At 34.6% G+C, this 24,009-nt stretch overlaps 1 protein-coding gene across 1 annotated transcript in view; it reads right to left on the bottom strand.

Moving 5' to 3' along the window:
• Positions 1–24,009, bottom strand: part of SYNE1 (spectrin repeat containing nuclear envelope protein 1) — a 552,931-nt gene that overhangs the window by 312,599 nt on the left and 216,323 nt on the right. Inside the window, exons 24-32 of the mRNA XM_027857999.1 lie at positions 22,290–22,424; positions 21,234–21,392; positions 20,818–21,026; positions 19,456–19,564; positions 15,702–15,866; positions 14,568–14,735; positions 11,875–12,045; positions 11,249–11,389; positions 1,141–1,301 (exon numbers count right to left, since the gene is read on the bottom strand). Of these exons, the coding sequence (XP_027713800.1) occupies positions 1,141–1,301; positions 11,249–11,389; positions 11,875–12,045; positions 14,568–14,735; positions 15,702–15,866; positions 19,456–19,564; positions 20,818–21,026; positions 21,234–21,392; positions 22,290–22,424 (1,418 nt within the window). The remainder of the gene's footprint in view (positions 1–1,140; positions 1,302–11,248; positions 11,390–11,874; positions 12,046–14,567; positions 14,736–15,701; positions 15,867–19,455; positions 19,565–20,817; positions 21,027–21,233; positions 21,393–22,289; positions 22,425–24,009) is intronic.

Below are 24,009 nucleotides of genomic sequence, written 5' to 3'. Positions count from 1 at the left end.
CAGTGTAAATACAAAAAATATCACCAGTTCATGGGATTTGCTGTTTATACTAATCAGGGCTTGAACTATATTTTAAGATCGGGATAGCTAGTCTATGAAGAAACTGTCTTCACCAATGCAAGTCAGCACCTTCTCTGCAAATTAAGAGTTTCTTGGAGAGTTGCCTCGAGCATTGTGAAGTTAAGTTACTTGGGTCAGGGTCACATAGCCAAGGCTTCTTGGTTTCAAAGTCAACTCTAGCCACTAAAACCATGCTACATCATTTTCCATATTTAAAATTCATCTTGGGAATAGTAAGATATCTATAAATTAGTGAGTAATATGTTACAGAAGGTATTTTGGTAGTTCTTTGTTATAACATGGAAAACTGGTCGGCTTTATCTGTGTTACAAACTTTGAAACCCATATTTTTGTCTCAGAATTTTTTTAAACGTATTTAATGACAAAGTCTTGATGATGATTCAGTATGCAAAGTCACGAATAATGGGTCTTCATAGTGGAGACCATTTATGGAAGACATAGACATTGCTCTAAATCCTGGGGATGAACAATCACAGAATAGCCTCATTTATACTTTCTTGCCTCAAAAATATACAGCAAAAGCCTGAAAAAATGCAATGACTTCTTATAGATGGTTTCACAAAATAGCAGATGAACCAATGACAATTTGGTATCACTGCAAATGGTGATGAGTCACTACAAACTTTTTCTTTTAGTTGGTGGCAACTGGTGTACATGTTGTGCTAACAGTCTTAGAATGTTAAATCATGCCTGCAAATCAATTGCATTTCCACAATCTGCTGTTAGCTAACCCAGCAAAAATCCTGCTCAGCGATTGGCACCGTCTTGAGATCCAGTCACAAATGTCCGGTACAAAAGGCCACAGAATTGAATAGGTATGGCTTTTTCTTGTGAATAGAATCATTTTAGGCTGCAAAAATTGTATCCCCCTTTTTTTTTGTAGCTGCTTTTGAAATTTTAGTTTCTAAATTTAGTGACACTTCCTGTTAATGAGTCACTACCTCAGAACATGCTGTAATACACAGACACTTTGAAACAATAGTCTAAACACAATATACAGGGAAGATTATATTAAACTTTATCTCAGAGAAGAAAGTTTAGGACTTGTCAAGCACATACTCTTCTTCAAGGGTGTCTTCCAATTTCTTGACTTGTTCCTTGACTGACTTGGCCTGTTGCTGAAGAATCTGCCTAGTCTTTGATCCCAGCTGTATCTCTGATGCTTCCTTCACAAGATTCTCAGCCTGAACTGCAACAGCTTCTGTGTGTTTAGAAAATGCCTGAAAAAAAGGTTTGGAATTACTAAGAGAGAATCTTTCTTGCAAATTTCTCATTGATGCTGTTAGTGTTTCATTTGTCAGTGATGTCTTCATTTTAGTTATGTATCCCCTGAGGAAATTTTTCATTTAATCTATAGTGTTCTCCTTAAAAATACTGAGGTTTAATTTTCCAAGCCAAAAAATCTTATTTTTATCTATTTTCATCTAGGTGTGTGTATGTATATCTGTATATATATATATATATATATACAAATATATCTAGATGAAAAAATATATATATATACCTAGATGAAAAAAATATATATATACCTAGTGTGTATATATATACAGACATATGTACATATATATGTGTGCATATGTATTATCTACACATACATATCTATATATGTATTGTGTATATGCATATATGTATGTATATATTGTGTTTATACATATATACATGCATGTATTTGTATATATAAATGTATGTGTATATATGTATGTATGTGCATACTCATATATACATATGTACACATATATACATGCATGCATATACACACATACACACACATATATATATATATTATTCAATAACTATTCCTTTTGATGAAATGGAGGCCCACCAGCCTTGTTATTGCTTCCTAAGGTTCAGACCTTATCATCTACCCTGCTTCTATGTTTTACAGGCCTCTAGCAATGTTATCTGACCTAAAGATCCTTAGATCTTGTCATCCTTACTACTTCACCATCAAGACTTGAGGTCTTTCCATCTACATTGAAACTGAGCTTTTTTTTTTTAAACTTATCTCTCTCAGTAAGAGTATAAGCTCCTTGGAAGCAGTGATAGCTTCACTTTTTCTATTTGTAATCCTGAATTAATTCAACAACATTTATTAAGTGCCTACCATATGCCAGGCATTGTGCTAAGAGATGAAGATACAAAGCAAGGAGGGAAAAAAGATCCCTGCTCTCAAAGAGCTCACAGACTAATGAGAGAAACAACAATTCATATAGCCATGTACAAACAAGATTTATACAGAATATACTGAAAGATAATAAATAAAGGGAAGGGACTTAGCACATTTCTTGACACATAGTATGTGCTCAATAAATGCTTTTTCGTTCATTCACATGGACTTGTGACTATAAGCTCCACGAAGGCAGGAGCCATGAACCAGCTAAACTTTTTTTTTAATCTTACCCAGCAGAAGCAAATTAAATGTTTGTTAAATTGACTTGAATGTCAATGGAATGGTTAGCTTTGAAAATATAGAACTTATTGCACAGCCCAGTTTATGTCATTTCATATATATTCTGTAGAATAAACATTTATGACAGTAAATGATACGTATAATGTTTATCTAAGAAATATCAGAATGCATAGCATAGTTTTGCAAATGACATTAGGCCACCAAGTGTCAACCAATAATTTTCTGAAGACCCATGATATAATAATAACTACCATTTATATAGCATTTACTATGTGCCAGGCACTGTGCTAAGTGCTTTTACAATTATTATATTCTTTGATCCTCACAACAACACTGGAAGGGAGGTGCAGTTATGACCTCCATTTTACAAATGAGGAAACTGAGGCAAATAGAAGTTAAGTCACTTGCCCAGGGTCACCCAGCCAGTAAGTATCTGAAGCTGGATTTGAATTTGGGTCTTCCTTGCTCCCAGCACAGTGCTCTATCCACTGTGCCAACTAACTGTTTGGAGGTAGCCTAACAAATGGGTTTAATAATGAACTAAAAGAGGACTCAGATTATTTCATTTTGTTCCTGTAGTAAAACCCTCAATAAGACAATCACCTTTGTGCTATAATCCTTCACTTCTAGCTGCTGCTAACAAGAATTACATTTGGGTTGAGTAAAAATCAATCCTATTCTTAATTAGGTTGATTATTTTGTGCCCTTCTTTCAAAATATGCAATTTAACTACTTTACCTTAACAGTCAGTGTTGTATATGTGTGTTGCTGTTACTTAAAAACTAAGTCAAGGAAGAACATGTGTCATGAGTAGTCATAAATTTTATTTTTTCATGATTCAAAATAAACAAAATGTGATAAGGCTAGAGAATTTTAAGGGAGTAGATAATTAACTAAAAGAAAAACAAATCATTCACATAGAACAAATTCTTAAGGCTGAATCTTATTTCAGGGAAAGAACCAGAGTTATCATAAGCACTCAGATGTTGCCAGATGGCATGAAAGATCTATTAAGATGACAAACAAATCAAAAATGAGAAAAGGACTAATTATAGAGCAGTTGTTATAGATCAGAACTTGCAAATCAGCAATGAGCTAGCTAAAGGAATGATGGTCTGAAAGAAATTAGATTTTGCCTAAATGATGTCAGGGTATGAACAAAGAATTTTAATAACAAAATTGCAAAGATAAAACTTGTTTTGCCTATAGCCACATGTCATAATTTTTCATTAAAATTAATGTAGGGAGACATTTGTAGGTCTCTAAGGATGAGGCGTCAAGAATATTGTGCATAATTTACCACTGAACCTGTATGTGGAGCCTTTAACATGTGATATATCCCATACATGCCTAACACATACAAATAACTTACCTAGGCATGGATGTAAGCTGACATGTACATATATGTTGGTATATAGTTAAACATTTATAGAACAACACCTAACATTTTAGAGCAATAAAAAGTTCTACTTTGTTAGATTTCTTTTACTAACTGATATTTGACTTTCTTTTCATGAGAATGGGAAAGGAGATATAGGAAACTTCAACACTATAAGTGAATGGTTCATAATAAGTTTAGAAGATGTTAAAAAATACTGAATTTATACATTTTTAAACTTACATATAAACTGATTTTTGGACTGAGGGAAAAGTGAATATGGTGAAAACAGAAGCATAATTAAGTGCAAAGCACATAATCAAAGAAAAGGGGGAAATTATGGATAATCTAGAACTAATTAGAATGTGGTCACATATTGTGAGAGAAAGACAAGATCTGGGTCTGAATCTCCAACTCTATTGATAACTAGATATGTGATATTGGGTTGAGTTTTTTTTTTAATCTTGTATTTATCTGTATGTTGTCTCACCCTTTAGAGTGTAAGATCCTTGAATGAATGGACTACCTTTTGCTTCTTTTTGTATCCCCAGCACTTAGCACAATGCCTGGCATATACTAATTACTTGATAAATGCTTATTTATCATTGATCATTGATTGATCTTCATTTGTAAAATGCAGACAATAATGCTAACCTGATCTACTTCCCAAGGTGGTTGTGCTATGCTGTGTTTTGAGATAATATATGGAAAGCATTTTGTAACTGTAAAGTAGTAGATATGAAAAAGGAATAAGCATTTATAAAACACATATCATGTGTGTATTATAATGTGCAAGATTCTGTGTTAAGTGCTTTGCAAATATTATCCATTTTGATTCTCACAACAACCCTGGAAGGTAGGTGCCACTATTATCTCCAGGATCAATAAGTATTAAATATATGAGGTTATATTTGAACTCAGATTTTCATGACTCCTAGTCCAGTGCTTTATCCTAGGGGCCCCAGATAAATGTGAATTTTAAAAAGTGGGGATGGTAATATCAGCTTGACCCACTTCCCCAGGTTGGTGTGTTGTGCTTTGAAATTAGGTATGTAAAGTGCTTTGTGACTATAAAGTAGTAGATAAATGGGATTTTTTTTTTAATTTAGTACTTAGAGTCATGTTTTCTTCTGTGCTGGGATTCCTTCCACTCTTACAAATTATACCCATTCTCTGCCTGCTTATCTGAGTCAATTAGTTCATGTTTTTGCATAAATCTTCCATAAAGGATCAACCCCAAGCACTGTAGGATTTTCTTTTCTTTTAATACCAGGAGTTGGAGGAGGGAGGAGTACAAATGTACCAGTCTAACTATTCCTCTATTGTTTCTGGAGTTCTTTTCCTTGTCATCCATTTTTTGATAACATCTTTTAGCCAGTTTTTCATGTCATTTTTCATGTCATGTCAATTTTCAGACCATTACCAAAAATGTTCTGCAGATCTATTTCTACCAACCAAACATCTCTCCATTGAGCTTTATGTTATTTCTACCTTTGATTCCTTCAGAATTCTTCTGTTCCATGATTCAAAACAATAGGTCACCAGTGGAAGAATACTAGTATTAAAAAAGATGGACTTCTACAGAAGTGAAGAAGTGTGTAGAATCATAGAAATTATGTTCCCCTACGCAATACAGTTTAAGCTTCTCCTCAAATCTGGGCTTCATTCACTGTCTTTCTGAAGTTCTTGTCATACATGTGTGTGTACATGTATATGTGTATATGTGTGTGTGTATACACACACATACACACATATATGTACACATACATACACACATATGATTGAGTAAGCAGTGTTTTTCACACATTTTGTTTTTTCCAGTGTGCATGGTGGTTAGGTCAAGTTCACATTACAGAATTAATAAAGAAGCTTTGTAGTCTTTCAGACTGGAAACAATTAACATCAGGCCAAGTATTGTGCAAAAATGATGTCATTTTTAGACCATCAATTTCAATAGGGAATCATTTTATTTAGGCTCAGCACATGACATATTCTATGAGTGCTTTTCATTTTGTATTTGTGTTCTTGGCACCAAGCACTATGCCTTGCATGTGGCTTGCTGAATTTAATTAAATCAACAATGGTAAATACCTGTATTGAATGAGTTTTCCAATTTGTACCTCATTCACTTCACTTTACAGAAATATTCAAATGTTCTTTGAATAAAGTCATTCCTAAAGCTGCATCTGTCACTGAGTAGTCCATGATTTTATTCTAGAGATTCAAATGCTCTTTTTAAATTAATGGACAATAGGCACAGTTTCCTATTAAGATAGCCAAATTAGAGTTTGAATAAGAGACCAACTACTCAAAAAACAAGAGTAGAAACAGTAAAGAAAATAGGGAAAATATACACATACACAAACACAAGAAAATAAAAATCACCTGGAAACAGGAAATTATCAAATTGAACAAATAATAATATACTGTGGGGTCACTTTCAAATAAAGTACCAAAAATTAAAAGTGGAAGAATATTGATGATGCAAGATATACTGAAAGATGTCCCAAGATAGATAAATGCACATTCAAATAAACTTTAAAAGAACTGACATTGGTAAGGAAATCACAATATCAGGGGGAAAAGTTTAGAAAAAGATCACAGAAGTCACTGACATAGAATTCAAAGAAGCTTTAAAAAAGAGAACAGGAGAATTTTTTTTTAATATGACTAATATGGAGAACATGACAGAAACTCTCAAAAATTAAAGAGAAGTAGTCAATAACATCAGACTAAACACAGCAGAAAATAGCATTGCAAGGAAGTAAGATCCATTGGAGGTGGATGGAGTGGGAAGCTTAGGAAATGACACAATTATCAGGAAAAAAAATGGAAATCATGCAAATTTAAGTGACTAACCTAGAGAGTAAGGAAGGATGCAGAAATCTCAAATTATTTGCATACCACAGAATTTAGAAAAGGAAAAGAATCAGAACATGCTATTCCAACAAGTTATTTAGGAAACTTTTTGGAATTAGCAAAAACAAATGAAAATATAAAACACCCCAGGAAAACTACATAGGATCTTAATAAGGGAAAACCCAAGATTAAACAAATTATAGGCAAACTCCAATGGGGAAAAAATCTTAATATCTAAAAAGAAAGAACAAAAGTAGCGTACCAAGGAACAACAATCAGGATCACAGTGGACTTCTCAAGGGAGATAAAAATGATCAAATAAATTGGACTGTGCCATAAACACTTTTAAGAACCACTGATCATGAACAAAGAATTTATCTACCCAGCAAAAAATTATATGCTGTGTAAAGACAAGAGATATACATTCATGAGGAATTTAGTCTTTGAAAAGTTAACAGAGACACAGAATCTTTGAACAACAGTCAAGTTAAACCACTTTTAGTAAATCAATGTAAATCAGTTTCTAATAAAATGTGAAAATCCACAAATATATTGATTCAATCACTTTATCTCATATAAAGGTATAATAAAAGGATATTTTTAATACCCTACTAATTAGAATATAACAAATCCAACAAAAAGATAAGAAAGAAATTACAGATATTGATCAAGTATTAATCAAACTAGATCTAGTAGATATATTAAAGTACCCCAATGAGAAGAGTAAAGAATATATAATCTTTTGATTATATATTATACATGCACAAATTACAGAAAAAATGTATGAGTAAGGACATGAAGAAGGTATAGATCAGTAAACAATCCCATAGATTTTATATATTCTGTTTACATATCAATGCAATAAAATCAGTAAAAAAAAAACAATAACAGTAAATTTTGATACAATAAGTAAAAGCTTTGAATACAAGTGGACATAAAATTATTTATTAAGTAAGCCCCCAGCTGAAAGAAGAAATTATAGCAATGAAGCTGAATTCAAAGATAGTAACAACATATAAACCACATATAAAAATCTATGATATTAATTCAAGGCAACATTGAAGAAAATTTAGAGCACTGATTGACCATATCACTTTAAAAAAAAAGAACTCAATTAATTGAGTTTGCATTTTAAAGTCCAAGAAAAGCAATAATACAACTATTAAAAACAAAAAAGATCTGTAACCAAAATCAGAACAGATAGTAATACAACTGAAAATGTTAAATAATAAATCTATCTAAGAGCTAATTTTTGTAAATACCAACAAAATGGATAAACAATCAACAAGTCTAATCACATAAAGGAAAAGAGGAAGCAAAAATAACTAAATTTAAAAATTAGAAATGAAGAGATCATGAGGGCAAAAGAAATTAAGAAAATAATCAAGAATTACGATGCACAACTCTTTTCTACCAAACTTGAGAATCTAAAACAATACACAATAATGAAAACATTCCCTAATAAATTATAGTATATAAATATAATGGGATATTATGGTATTATATGATGATAAATGTAAGTTCAAAGAAATAAGGACATATCTATGAAAAGTGATGAAAAAATTAAAGTCAGCAAAGAAAACTATGTATGTTGAATAAAACTTTTTTAAAAAATGAAAACCAAGGGAAAAAGAATTTCAAATGATCTCAGGAGAGGACACAGAACACAATTTTGGGTTTTGTTAATATGCTCCTTTTTTTTGTTAAAAATACAGTACAATAGGCTTAGATTTTTAATATATTAGTTCATCCCTTCTTGTATATTGGTTATTCTCTTTATAGTTATTAAGTTTGTAATAAAAAATAGATACAAGTGGTACCATGTATTCTCAACACTTCTCATTTCATTGCCAGAAATAATCTAATGTAGAAAATAATTGAAAAAGCCTGCAAGTATCCTCTTTATGTTTTTAGCAAGAATGACCTTGATACATGAAATACACCATTCTTATTTATAGATGAGCAAAACAAATATATGCTTCAGAAGTTGGTGGTATTTTCTCCTTCACTTTTTTTTTAGTGACTTGCCTAGGGTCACACAGCTAACAAGAATCTGAAATCAGATTTGAACTCAGGTCCTCCTGACTTCAGTGTCAGTGCTTTCTCCACTCTGCCACCTAGCTGCCCCCGTCACTTTTATCCCATAAAAAATCTATCTAAGATCTTTCCTATTCTATTAAAATCTTCCTGTATGTAGAACATCTTGAAATTAATTTCCATATGCTTTGAAATTGGTATCAACTTCAATATGGATTTCTGCCATATGTATTTGATCTGATCTAACCAGTCTTCCTGATTTAGGAGTCTCCAGCGCTACTGACATTTTCAAACATAGTTCATATAAAATGGAGGTGATAGGATACAAATACCATAGTTTTATGATTGTCAAAAACAATACATGGCAATAAACATGAAAGCAGATCTGTTTCATTTTAAGTCTGTTTATCTTTCTTCCATTTTATTGACATATGTTCTTACGATAATCCTCTGCTTCTTTCTGTTGTGATCCTCCTCATAATGTTTTTCAAATCAATTTGTACCAGAAAGTGAGTTGCACTCAGCTCCCAAGTCTCTTTCAAAAGAAGATTAAATATTTATTGAGTGAAGTGATGTTTTCGGACTCTTTTAACCTACTAATAGTAATGACTTTTTAGTATTGGTTAAATTTTTCAAATAAATGTTGATAGATTCAACATCTTTAATTTTTTTCCCATTTTCCATTTTACTAATGGTATCACAATTAACATTTATGTCAAACTTTAACATTTGGAAAGGGTTTTATAAGTAGTGTCTCACTTGAACTTCTTAAAAAAACACTGAGTTTTTTTTTTGCTGTTATTTTAAAGTCAATCTTTAGTCTCAAGCAGTATGTCCTAATTCTTGGCCCCCATGATTAATTTTTTCTAATATAGTTGTTTAATCAGGCTAACCAGTTAATGATCTGATTATAAACAGCTAATTCTGAAATGACTGATAATATCTGTAATAGGTAATTTCAAATTCATTAAGATATGGTCAGTTTCATTTTTTATGATGTTATTCAGTACTCATCACATTCAAAATCTTTTGACTCTCTACTAAAGAAAGTACTCATATGCAAAGCCTAGACTTTCTAATAATCTACCAGCCTTTGGCCTTTTTTCCACCCCAGGGTAGCTTTGTTAATTAGTAAAAATTAAGAATTCGTAATATAGAAAGGACAAATGAATTCTTAAATAATGCAAGAACAAATGCAGGTATTCAGAGAGAGAGATATGTTATGATATGATATGAGATGGGATGGGATAGGATGGCATGGCATGGCATGGCATAGTATGACATGGTATGGTATGTTCTAGTATGGTACAGTATGGCATGGCATGGTACAGTACAAGTATGACATGATATGAAAAAATTATAAACCTATACAGCCTTAAGGGAGAATAGAACTGTAACTGAAAAAATCTTCAAGAGTTTTATAGAAAGTGTTCATGTAAACTTTTTAATAATAGAAAGAGAGACAGAAACTTCCTAATGGTAATCAAATGAGCAAATGGAATATTCAGAGAGAAAGGAACATTATCTTTGTTCTTATAAAGTCACAAACCTGTTTGGTAGGCCATAGGCTATTGTATAATACTGTATAATTCAACAGTACTCAGCCCAGGTAAGGTGACATCTGTATCACTATGTCCCATTTTAGGTGTCATATTTTAGGGGGAAGGGAAGGGGAAAAGCATTTATTAAGCACTTATTGGTTGTAAGGAATTGTAGTATGCACTTTACAAATGTTATCTCACTTGATTTAGGAAGGACATTGATAATATGGAGAGAATTGGTAACTAGGATAAGTAAGGTCCCCAAATTCACGCCATTTATGGATCAGTTACAGCAGCTAAGTATGTTTAGCCAAGAAAAGATATTTGAAAGATTGTCATATTGAAGAGGCCTGTTCTGCTTGACTTCAAAGGGCAGAATGAGTACAAGTTCCAAAGAGATAGGTTTAGGTTTGATGTAGGGAAAATCTTCCTAACATCTAATGGTATCAAAAATTTTGAAAGAAGGTTGAGCATTTCCCCTCCCTGGAGGTCTTGTAGAAGAGGCTGGATAACTACTTGTTAGTTACATAGCAGAAGGAGATTTTCAGCCATAGGCTGGGTTGGGATGGATGGCTTCTGAGTTCTCTTAAAAATCTTGCATTCTATAATTCTGTGCGTCATTTAAATATGAGTGCAATGAATTGAACTGAACTTAGCACTCTCCTTGTAAACCTCACAAAATATAAAGCAAGGGTCTCTATATACCTGCTTTTAGTACCTAGTAACACCATCTTAGTACCTAGTACCTTATTAGCTTAGTAAATCATCATCTTAGCCAGAGTGGTAACCAGCCTCTTAATACCCACATATAACGCTAACAACCATTCATTGTTCTGTTTTGGACAAATGTGCTCTGTTTTTCTTTATCTGAAAAAAAAGGGGGAAACACTGAATTATTTCAGGCTAAACATTTAACAAAGGACTAGATCATATCACTTATACCTTTGTCTGATCCAGTTCTGAGGACAGGCTCTCTAAGCTGCTAAAACTCAAGAAACGTTCATGGCTGGAACCTGTTTGAAAAAGGTATCTGACCACTGTTTCTTTGTTTGTTTCAAAGCGCTCCCACTTTCTTATTGTCACCTAAAGAAAAAAAAGTTAAATAGTATAATAAGTTATAAATTAATGAAGAATATCAAAGCATCATTTTTTTTTACGTGGACCCTAACTGGGAGAGTTGCAACCCTTCAAATTCCAGTTACTTTTATTCAGTTGCCAATTTAATACACTAGCATCCTAAGAAAGTTTACTGTCCAGTGTCTAGTAGAGACTAATCTCTCTAGGCCTCAACTATGGGGTAAAAAGGAGTTGGACTTGTTGGTTTCTAAAGCATTTTCTGTTAATCTATTACTAGAACTGAGGGGCAAACAGTACTGAATAAAAGTCAACCTGATTACAAAAATTAACATATATGTTCCAACAGAAAAATCAGGACTAAAAATATCCATGCTTTTTTCTGTACCCTGCCAAGATGAAAAGAGCTACCTAGAGTTAGACAATAGGTAGGTCAACATCATTTTTTTACTTGGGAGAACTTTTGAAGACACCATTGCTTTTTTAAGTCTCACCTGTAGGCGGCGCTCCTGCTTTTCCCTATTCTGCTCCATGTTCTCTAACGTATCCTCCAGCTTCTTAAGGTCTTCTTGGACTCTGCTAGGTAGCCCACCTTCATCCTGCTTAGCCCTGGCAATCTGCTCTTGTACATCTTTCTTCTTTGCATGGATTCTCTTGGTCTTTTGCTGAAAGGATTTGTTAAACAGATGGATATACATATTAATTTCTCCCACAGCTAAGAAGGGAAGTACACACCCACACTTGAACAGAGGATGGAAAAGTGCATACAAAAGCATGCAGTGTGGGCAGTAACTATCCTTCAAGTGAGGGAATAACTATTAATAGCAACAAAGAGTCTACGTTAGGCAGAGATGGACCTTATTTATAAATATTTTAGTTTAGAAAAACAACACGAGTTACATCACTTAAAAATTGTGTCAAAAGGTCTATTTTGTGCTTTACACATGAAATGTATTTGGTAAAATAATTCATTTGTTGAAAAAGAAGAAGTGTGTGTGTGTGTATGTGTGTGTGTGTGTGTGTGAGAGAGAGAGAGAGAGAGAGAGAGAGAGAGAGAGAGAGAGAGAGAAAGAGATTCCTTTACTGCTTAAAAAATAAAATACAGGTCCAAATCCAAAGTAACTCTTTTGCTAATGTAGAAAAAGTTGAATACATTAGGGATTGTGATTAATCTGTGGAATGTGTCAAAAATCTACAGGGATTTTTCAGAAAGGGAAAAATAGAAATGAAAATATCGATGATGCTGTTCCGTAAGTTAAACCAACACAAAATTAAAATTTATTCATCAACATACAAACAATGTGAAATAAATGGGAGCAATATGCAAACAAATCTTCATTTCATGCACATTAACTTTTAAAACACCCACTGACCTATTATTTTTCAGAGGTAACAGTGAAGTCTATAAAAATATCAACTTATTTTTGCATCTTTTAAAAAGCATATGCCATGGGAAGACAGGAACTGATGCAAAGTAAAGCAAGCAGAGACAAGAAAACAATAAACAAAAAGTTTTTTTTGTTGTTCAATTGTTTTCGATTCTGTGACCCCATTTGGCATTTTCTTGCAAAAATAACTGAAGTGGTTTGCCATTTCCTTCTCCAGGGAATTTGACAGATGAGGAAACTGAGGCAAACAGGATTAAGTGACTTGCCTGATGTCACACAGCTAGTATGTAGCTGAAGCTGGATTTGAACTCAGGAAGATGAGATTTCCTGACTCCAAGCCAGGCATTCTATATACACTACGCCACCTAACTGCCCCATTTTATTTATTCTACGAACATTTAAATGTCTAATGTGTGAAGGTGTCATGCTAGATGAATATGGGGGTCTGAGAAATAAGTGTAAATAATATAATATCCTTATCAGGGGTGGGAAACCTGTGGTCTCGAGGTCACGTGTAGCCTTCTAAGGGTTCAGCCTTTTGATGGAGCCCAAGTTTTACAGAACAAATTATTTTATTAAGAGGATTTGTTCTGTGAATTTGGATTCAAAGGGCCGAACTTGAGGACCTAGAGGGCCACATGTGGCCTCAAGGCCGCAGGTTCCCCACCCCTGCTCAAAGAAAAAAAAAGAAGAAAAATCAAGCAAACATAATATAAAGTAAAGAGTGATTAGTACATAAGGGAAACAAGCATTATAATCATTCTGTGCTGGGGAAGTCCGAGGTTTCATGGAAGAACGGAAGCCTCGAAGGCAGATTTGAAAAAGAGCATACCAGGCATAGCAAATGGTATGACAATGTGTAGTATATGTGTTCAAGAAAGAATAATTAGAGAAAGAGAGAGTGGAAATGCAGTGGGGGAGATAAGGAAACAGAAAACTGTTTAACATAATTATATTAGCATAATGAGCTTGCAGTAAATTATCCTTACATTCTTCTTTTCCATTAGAGGCAACACTTTCAAGGAAGGTTTTCAAAGTTAATGTCATATTTGGTTCTTATTTTTTTCTTCTGCTTTTTGTTATCATCAGATTCCTTAACGTGAAGATACTTCTCAGTACCAACTGAGACATTTCAACTAAGAACAGAATGTTACCAAATCCTTTGACCATGCAGCCCAGATTTTCTGAAAGGGTGAGTGTTCTGTATAATTGATGTCAAACTCAAATAGAAACAAGGGCCATGAAACCTTTGGTAAGGATTCCTGAAGGCCATCCATTGATTTAGTTTTAAAATATGACATTATCTTTGTTTTATTGTAGTTTTATTTATTTTAAAAAATATTTCCCAATTACACTTTGCTCTGGTTTGGCCCCTCTGTGGAGTTTTGTGAGTTATATGTGGCCAGTGGACCAAGTGTTGGACATCTCTGTTCTATACATCTCTCTGGGTTTAATTCACTAATAGAAATAATAATAATAATTAGTAATCTATTAATAATAATTATTATTGAAAACACATATATAGCACTCACTATGTTCTAGGCACTGTGCTAAGCCCTTAACGATTATTACCTAATTTGACCCTCATAACAACCCTGGGAGCTAGGTGCTAATATTATCCCAATTTTTTAACAGGAGAAACAGAGGCAAAGAGGTGACTTGCCTAGAGTTTCACAGTTGGAAAAATGTCTGAGGATAGATTTAAACTCAGGGCTTACTTGACTTCAGACCCAGAGCTCTATACACTGTGCCACACAGCTGACCATAGGAAATGCAATAAAATTAAAGACACATCCTACCTGATGATGTAGAAGTAACTGCTGGGCTTCAATTAAGTTTTCAGTGTCTAAGATCTTTTCTGCTTGCTCCTGAACTTCTTTGGACGTGTTAATTAACTGTTCAAGGGAGTTTTTTGCAATTTCCTTGTACTGGACACGATCCCCAAGAGTGCTTAGCATCTTTTCAACCTAAAAAAAAAAGAAACACACAAATAAATCCATGATGCATATAACACTGGATAGAACTAATTTATGTTAAAATGCTTCAAGGATATTAATAATTTAAAAAACAAAAGTAAAATGGACATTATTTTATTTTGTTCTTGTAGTATATAGCATATCTATAAATCTCTAATTATACTTTCAAGCAAAAACACTATATTTAATACATAGCATTCAGGAAAAAAAGACTTCATCTGACACATTCTACTGAATCAAAATCACTCTTTTTTGGGGGGAGGGCAAGGTAATTGGAGCTAAGTGACTTGCCCAGAGGCATATGGCTAGTAAGCCTTGTGTCTGAGGCTGGATTTGAATTTAGGTGCTTCTCACTCTAGGGCCAGTACTCTATCCACTGCACCACCTAGCTGCTCCAAAATCATTCTTTTTAAGAATCAGTGTGAAATGTTACAAATGTTTTACTGTTTCCCTTTAAATAAATGACTGTATCTCATAGTTCACCAAACTTTTGAATTAAAAAAAAAAGAGGAAGACCCCTGACAATTAAGCATAATCCATGTCCTAGAGAAAGGTCACATAAATTACTATTAAAATATTTGTGGGTTTGTTGTCATTGTTGAAGCGGAAAACTGAATCAGTACACTAATTTTAGCCTAGAAACTTTGCTAAAACTTCAAAACTAACTACCCTAATTATTACAAAGGATTTAATTTTTATTTTATTTTTCCTATAGGGGGATACATGGGAAGAAGAGAAAATAAATGTTTGTTAAATGTTTAAATTAAATCATTAATATTGTAATGGGACACATTTTTTTTTAATACTGTAGATTAGCTTTGGCAACCTCTGTATTAATAATATATATTTCATGGTGTTATTTTTTACTCTGATTTTGATTAAAATAAATTAAAACTATCCATATAAGGAACTTAGCATAGTTTTCAAAAGAGCTGCACATTACTTATATAACTTTACCTCTGACAGCAAAGCTATGAGGCCCTTGAAGTCACTTGAGAGTTTTGTGAGTTCATCATCTTGCTTCTGGATTTCTTCCTCAGCAGAAACTTCAGTAAGAGTTTTCAGCCTAGCCTTCAACCAACCAAGATTCTCTCCTTGTTTGCTCATCTCATCTCTAATTTCCTGCACACAAAATTCATCAAAACGTTATCTGTGAACCATGGTTAAATGCGACAAAGTCTAAGGAGCAGTTGACACAATGGTCATGCTTCTTGAAGTGGTTCCCTTCCTTCCACCTCTCTGACCCCTGCAGTCACTTTGTTGGCACTCATTCTTCTGCCTCTTAAACATGGCTGTATCCCAAGGTTCTTCAGAATCTTGGCCCTTTCCTCTGTAGTCTCACCATCCAGGTGATCTTACCTAATTAGTCCCAAGGCTTCATGATTATCACTCCTCTGATGATAACTGCCAAATATACAATATGTTTCAAAAGTTTTACTACTGTTTTAAGTTATTAAGCCTTAAAACTGAACTGAGATTTTTGAGACCCCTTATATCCATAACCTCTCCCCAAAGATTCTGTTCTATATTTCCAGTGGAGTTCTGGAAGGCTACACTTAGACGCTCTGTTGTTACCTCAGACTCAGTTTAACTTCTTTGAGCCTCAGTTTCTTCATCTGTCAAAAGAAGTGACTTGACTAGATGCTATTTAACTAGATGCTATTTAACTGGGTGCTATTTAAAGTTATTTTTGGTTAAAAATTGATATCCATCTATATATATCATCTACCCCCCAAAAAATTTGCCCCTCTCCATAACATGTCTACTTCTGCTGCTAGTGCCATCACTGTCCCAGTTACTGAGACCCATAATTTCAGTTATTTTTTTACTTGTTGTTTAGTTATTTCTATCGTGTCTGACTCTTCATGACGCTTTCGGGGGTTTTCTTGGCAAAGATAATGGAGTGGTTCACCATTTCCTTCTCCAGCTCATTTTATATATGAGGAAACTGAGGCAAACAGGGTTAAATGAGTTGCCAGAGTCTCATAGCTAGTAAGTGTCTCAGGCTAGTTTTGAACTCATGTCTGATTCTAGGGCCGGTGCTCTATCTACTGCACCACTAGCTGCCCTGATCAGTTGCCAAATTCTTCAAAGTCTAAACCAATCCTATCTTTTGCACTCCATCTTTGTTCTTCTCACTCTCCCTTTTGTTATATTTGTATATTTGCCTTTCCTGCTACTGATCTCCTTGAGAGCAGATTTTGAGTTCACTTAGTACTAGACACATAATGGGCATCTCAATAAAAGTGTTTTGAATTAAATTGTCATCAACGATAGAGGTGTCAGAAAATCCACGTATGCATTCCATACTTATTTTCATCTGTGTCCATATAATCTCTAGATGCTATAGAGAAATGTTAGCTGAGATGTTCTTACCCTATATATGCAATTAGCTTAGTGCACACAAAACAGACTACAATCTTTTATACATGGATGGGTTAGATTTAGCAATTTCATTTTTATTAGTTATCATGAAGCATAATAGACAGAGGGCTGCATCAGAATCTGGAGAACCTAGGTTCAAGTCTCACCTTTAACAAACACTGCTGGTGTTTACCTTATGGAAATCACAGCTTCTTTCAACACGCTAAGTAGAGAGAAGAATAATGTAGGACATAAGAAAATAGAAGGAAATATATGGGCAAAGAGTACCTAGATGAGTTTTCTGTGGCCCCACTCCGAGAGAAATGTGTGGTAACATGAGCTAGATGTCAATCACTAAACTTCTCTGACTCAGTTTCTTCATCTGTAAAGTGTGGATAATATTTGTAGTACCTTAGGGAATTATTGTGAGGTATAACAATGGAATAATATATATAAGCATTTTTTTAGGTTTTAAAGTATTACAGAACTATCAGTTATTATAGTTCTGTAATACTTTAAAATCTGAAGGGCAGGAAATTACTTGTTGATTTGAAGAAATTTGGATTTAAATCCCAGCTCTGTCACTCACTATGTAAGCTTTGGCAAGTGATTTACCCTCCCTGAGTCTCCCTTTTGTGAGAAATGATCTCTCAGAAGTGAAGCCTCCTGAAAGGGTTAATAGTTCGTGTTAATAGTTCTCACAAAGGGCAGCAATTGGGAGATCACTGGTCATTTGGAGAAAGCTGTCTCAGTTAAATGATAAGGTCAGAAGCCAGATAGTAAGAGGTTAAGAAAAGAGTGAGAGGAGAGAAATTGGAGGCACCTGTTGTAGATGGTCTTCTCAAGGAATTTAATTGTATTGTTAAAACACACTCCCTCCTGACCTTGTCAAGCCCCCCCCCCCCCTGTTGTTTTTTTTAAGCACATGGCAGAAAGAATAGCTCTACCCTCAACCTAAACTGTTTACCCTTGCAAAACTTCCATGAATAGATTGTGCCCCCTGAAGCCCCGCCAATGGGATAAAGGGTAGGGGGTTAGGAAGGAGGAGCTCACGTTAGGGTATAAATAAGCCTTGCTTTCTGTAATCAACTTGTACTCCCTGGCTGGTGCCATTAGTGTGATGAGGGGTGGTACCCTTTTTCATGAGAAAGCAATAAACTCCTTTCTGCTTTCAAGGTATCTAAGTCTTTGTCTTGGTTTTGAGTAGTGGTTTTTGTCCCACACACTTTCCTCTTTTGAAAAATAAGAGGCTTGAATTAGAGAACTTTGTAGATCTTTGTATATCTAGACATCAATCTTTATTGCCTATACTACTCTTGGTTTGTTTAATATTGTTCTCTTATATTTCTGTTGCATTATTTACATACACACACAAATCTTCAATTGAGACCCACCTTGAAAACTATCCTTGGCCAGAACCAAATCCTAAAATCCTCATGAAGCAGCTTCACTTGATAGTTGTGTATAACACAAAAATCATTCTTAACCTTTTTTGGTAGGAAAACTAGGAAAAGCCACCCAAATAATATACATAATTCAAATAACTCTCAAAGGAAGTCCCCTAGGTATTCTAACTTATACCTATCATTACACTGTGAGAGAAATCATTTCATTATTATATTAATAATCAATTATTAAATTAGGATCCACACTTTTCTCCTTTATTTCCTCATTTAAGATGGACCCCCTGTAATGAGTCAGTCTCTGAAAGTTATGACTAATTGATGAGATTGTCTCAGCTCTCAAGGTACATGCTCTTCTGATCCCACCCAACTAGGAGACTTTATCTGTTTAGAGTAGAAACAGAAATCCAATCTAGGCAGGTTCCTATCCAGAAGAGCCCCTATCCTTGTAGCCCTCCGTTGGAGTTTAGGGTGACCCAGCTCACAAAGAAGAAAACCAACCAGAGTGATCTGGATGGAGATATAGTCCCCTGTCCAGATTGCTGGAGTAGACTGAATCTCATGATCAAGCCACATTCTCAGCAGGAATAGCTGAAGACTTCTAGTTCGCCTCCTCATTAGATGTCTACCAATCAAGGCTGATTTTCAGTTGTCAAGGGAATTCCCTTTCAAGGATCTTTTAAAGCTTTCAGGCTTTCCATGGCTTTTGTCTTTGGTTGCATATTGAAACCACTGACCGTCAATTTATTTATTATTAGCTAGCCTAATTAATAAATAGATTATTAATTACCTAGAAACTCTGTCTCTCAGGATTTTTATTCATCACATACTGCCAGTATTTACATATTAAAAGTAAAAAGGTTACTGCTGTACTATCTAGTCAAGCAAAAAGAAAAGAAACAGGAAATCTTCAGATATAATGCAAATACAGGGCAGGAACCAACCTCTGCAGCAAGTTTGGACTTCCCATATGTGGTAGTATCTTTGGCTTCCTGCTTCATCAGCTGCAACTCTCTCTCTTTTGCAGATATCCAAGATGAGAGTTCAGAAAATCTAAAACAAAACAAGCATCATCTCATGACAAGAAAAAAAGAATGTCATAGTGGTACATAAGGACTTAATTATTCAGACATTATTTTTTAAAAATCCCCCAAATTCAGTAACACTTCAATAAATATGTCCTCTGAAGAAAAGAAAAATCTCTTTTTAACAAAGTTGGCCTTGCTATTGGAGGACAAGGAGGATGGTCTGGTGTTAATAATAGTTAAACAGGCTGGTATCTTGCTCAGATGTAGGTCTGCCCTGGGGCCTGGGTCTAGCCTTACTCCTGGAATTCCCATATCTCAATCACCTGGAATTGGGTCACACAAGTTGATTTTGTGTAATCTTCACAACACTGGGTGGAGGATTATTCTACTGGCCCTAGAAGGTTGGGGAGCCTGCCCTCAAATCCTGTATGAGGTAGAGAATTCCTGGACAATGAATGGCAGGACCAGAATCCCCATACTGGAAGGCATCCTAAGCCCTCTTATATTATGCTTTTCTTATTCACTACCTCTGGTGGTCAAGTGCCTGACAACAAGGTATAGTCAATGCCATGTGCTACATAGGAGTATTTTTTTTCTGTACTTTGAGAACCTGTGATTTTCATCAGGGTGGGTACTTTTTCTATTGAAATAGGCCACAAACTTTCTACACATTCTGAAAAGGCTTTTTCTAGATGTACAGTTGCTAAAGCAGTCAATACTCTGAGCCAGCATGGTGACGGATCCACCTCAAAATTAGCTAGTATGATCCTTGGACAACAGATATATGATCTGTCACTAGGTCCACCCAACTTTTTCCAAATGGCCATACTCTTCTGATGTATCCTTGAAGAATCTGGGATCACCTCCATGCTATAAGTGGTTCTACAATGCGACATTAATGGAGCTACCAGAAGTTTTACAGTCTATTAATAGCAATATTTATATACATAAAAAAGTTAAAATTATGACACCCATTTTTCACCTGTTTATTAAATAAAATAAAATTCACGTCATATTATAATTATTTTTGTACATCTTAGGTCATCTTCCCTAATCAGACTGTAAGTTCCCTGAGGGCAGAAACCTTGTGTATTATCTATTTTTGTATTTCCCCATAACACCAAACACAATCCTTTAGACATTATAGGCAACGGAAAAATGTTTTTTTGGGTTTTTTTTTTTTTTACAAATAATTGGTCAATGTACAGCAAAATTAATATAGCCACTATGCTAGAACTGTTCTATTAAAACTTTTGTCCAACTCCCAGGAATACATACCTAGTCTTGTAATCTCTCCACTTATCTGGATTTTCCATCAATTTCTTATAAGTGCTATCAATCATAGCTTTAAGATCTCTGAGAGTGGCTTGACAGTTCTCTGGCGTATTCCTAATGGGGTCACGGACTGGAAGTTTCAGACTGAGCTCTTCAATCAGCTGTAACCTTTTCTCACAAAGATGATGGGGTCCTTTGTCGCTGAAGAAAATCTAATGAGAAATAGCTGACAGTATAAGTACTGCATACAGGAAGTTGCAAAAAGGTGTCTACATTTGTACAGAAAACAAAAATATTCTCCCTTGGGAAATGGAGCCATTCTGTGGTTTTGGTCTCAGGCCAGACTATCATAGTTCATTACCTTTGCATGAATTCCACAAAATTCCACTAAGGTCCACTTGGTGGTGCATGAGACATACCTTATGCTCTTGAATGATCTTTTCACTGCCTTCCTGTAGCACCAACTTGTTCTCTCGACCAAGTTCTGATTTGCACTCTTCTACTGAAGCTAGAAATCTGTTTTTCTCCACGTCTATCTTTAGGTGAAGTAAATGATAGGGAGCTTCTCCTTGGAGATCCTACATTTCACAAAGAAGACCAAGGGAGTGCAACAATGGTGATTGTGATGAGAGAGATTTGAACTGAAATAGCAAGCTATGGAAAGTAATTTTTTTTTTATTTCCCAGCTAAAAAGCGTCCTGCACATCCTGAGGTACATGGATGTGGAAACTGTATGTAACATCAGATATTTTGGTTATTCTAACTGAACTTTTCTCTTCCTTTTTATTTTCTTCTTTAATATAACACATGGCTCTCTGGGTGGGGGGAGGAATGCAGTAGGAAATGTAAATGATGCAAAAAGAAAAGTTCAGCAAAAATTTTTGGAGTGTTTCTATTTACTTTATGGCATATATTTGACCTTTTTTTTCCTATCTTTGATTTTCTTGAGATATATGCCACATCTTTGGGTCACTGGATTGGATGATATAGACAGTTTTGTCACATTTCTTGCATAATTCCAGTCTGATATCCAGGATTGCTGTGTGACTTCATAACTCCAGCAACACTGCACTGCTGTGTCTGTTCTTCCACAGTCCTTTCAGTATTAACTATTAACATTTTTTTACAATCTTTCCTAATTTGAATGGTGTGATGTGAAATCTTCCAGAAATGTTTAAAACTGCATTTGTCTCAATATTAGTAATTTGGAACATGTTTTCATGTGTTCATTTATAGTTTGCAATTCTTTTAAAAACTGTTGATCATATATCCCTTATCCACTTACCTACTGGGGAGTGACTGTGGGTCTTCTATATTTGTGTCAGTTTTCTAAATATTTTAGATATCATACTTTTGTCAGTGAAATTTGGTGCAAATAATTTCCCCACACTGCTGCTAGGGGATTCAGTTTTAATACATTCAGTCTGTCACTCTTCAATCATGGCAAATGGAATTTCTTTCACATAATTACTCACCTTCCATTGTTTATGGAGTTTTCTAACAGCTTCCTGTAGACCCTGCTGTTCTTGCTCTGGGAGGATGTCAGTTAGCTCATCACAAGCTTTCAGGAAGGCATTTAGTACCCTCTGATCCAGCTGACTAAAAAATTCCTGATGTGGGTATTGTGGGGAGGAAGAAAGCAGTTAAGAGTTCCATCTATTTACTACTGTTAACACAGAAACCAGTTGATATGAAAGTAATCATAAAATGTTGTTTAAGGAAGTAATAAAGTTTCTTAACATGAGCTAGCTTAAGCTCTACACTAGTTCACATAAAGGTTGAATTTCTATTTAGCCACAATTAAGATTCAGTAGCTGCCATGTTTACAATTCATCTAATACATTCTATTTCTTTTTTTTGGGGGGGGGGTTAATTACAATTCCCAGATTAGAAAGTATGCACATCAGTGGAGCAGTCACAGTTAATAAGATAAGAAGAGATAATTAACTTATAAGCTCAAGATGACAGTGAGTCGTATCATTTACATTTCTTTTTTTAAAGGCCAGTCAGAAAAGCTAAAGGAAAGTCAGAGCTAGAATTTACAATCTGACTCTTGACATTAACTCTTACTTAAGACCCTCATGCTCCATTAAACATAAGCATTCTCTGAAGGGGTTTCTGCCCCATCCATCAAAAGAAAAGATAAAAAGATAGCTTACTAATGCATTCACGAGCATTTCATCACATTTACTTTGAAAGAAAGGGGGTAGCAACACTGATGTATACTAATTAAAGAAAGTACTTATATAAAAATCTGCTTGTGAGCTAAGCAGTAACTATAATTCTTGCTACTGTGGAAAGCTGAGACTGGTAGATCTCTTGACTTCAGGAATTCTGAGCTATAGTGTGCTAAGTTAATCAGGTGTCCAAATTAATACTAGCACTAATATGTTGAACCTTGAAAGCAAGGGGCTGCCAGGTAGCCTGGGGGTGGGGGGCGGAATATGGTCAAAGTGGGAAACAGAACAGCAGATCAAAAGTCCATACCAATCAGTGATGAGCTTGCACCCATTAGTGGCTGTTTCACTTCCAGCCTGGGAGACTTAGTCTCAAAAAAAAATGCTTTTCAGTTTTTATTTAATAAGTTTTGTTCTGTCTCCCAGACAAGCATTGTCATTGCACAAATTTAAACCATTAGTCATAAACATGGGTTGACCAATCTGCCAATACATTGATACATACCCCTGGTTAAACAGCACCCAGGGCATGACTTTAAAGTGGATAGAGTTCAGCAAAATCATCTTCATTTAGAAATAATAATATTAGTTTTCATTTCATGTTTGTTAAGGATAAATAATAGCTTATTTCAACACTGGGAGAAGGTCATTCAATATCTAATAAATGTCACATGATATCATGCCTTCTTAAGTGCTCACCAATCTGCTTCACTTTGTTAGAGTTTAAGCAATCGAAAGATCTTTCCATAAACCCAAAATTATCCATTTAGAAAGAACTCTTTTGTGTTTTTTAATTGCTCAGATAAGTAAGGAACAAGTCAGAAGGTCTGAATTATCTTTATTAATCTCTATAGTTTTTATATTCTCCATTACATTTTATTTTCTATGAACTTGTCATTAAAGACTCTGATCCTGAATCAATTACATCTTTCCAAAGTATGATAACAAGCCAATGAGAAATCAACATTTGCCATTATTTTGAGTCTCTAGAATCTGTAGGACTTTCTCCATTTCTGCT

The sequence above is a fragment of the Vombatus ursinus genome, unplaced genomic scaffold (assembly GCF_900497805.2).
Source record: "Vombatus ursinus unplaced genomic scaffold, bare-nosed wombat genome assembly UNPS02012602.1, whole genome shotgun sequence".
Classification (NCBI taxonomy): Eukaryota; Metazoa; Chordata; class Mammalia; order Diprotodontia; family Vombatidae; genus Vombatus; species Vombatus ursinus.
Note: the sequence above shows the minus strand (reverse complement) of the source record. Positions and strands in the feature narration are given on the sequence as shown.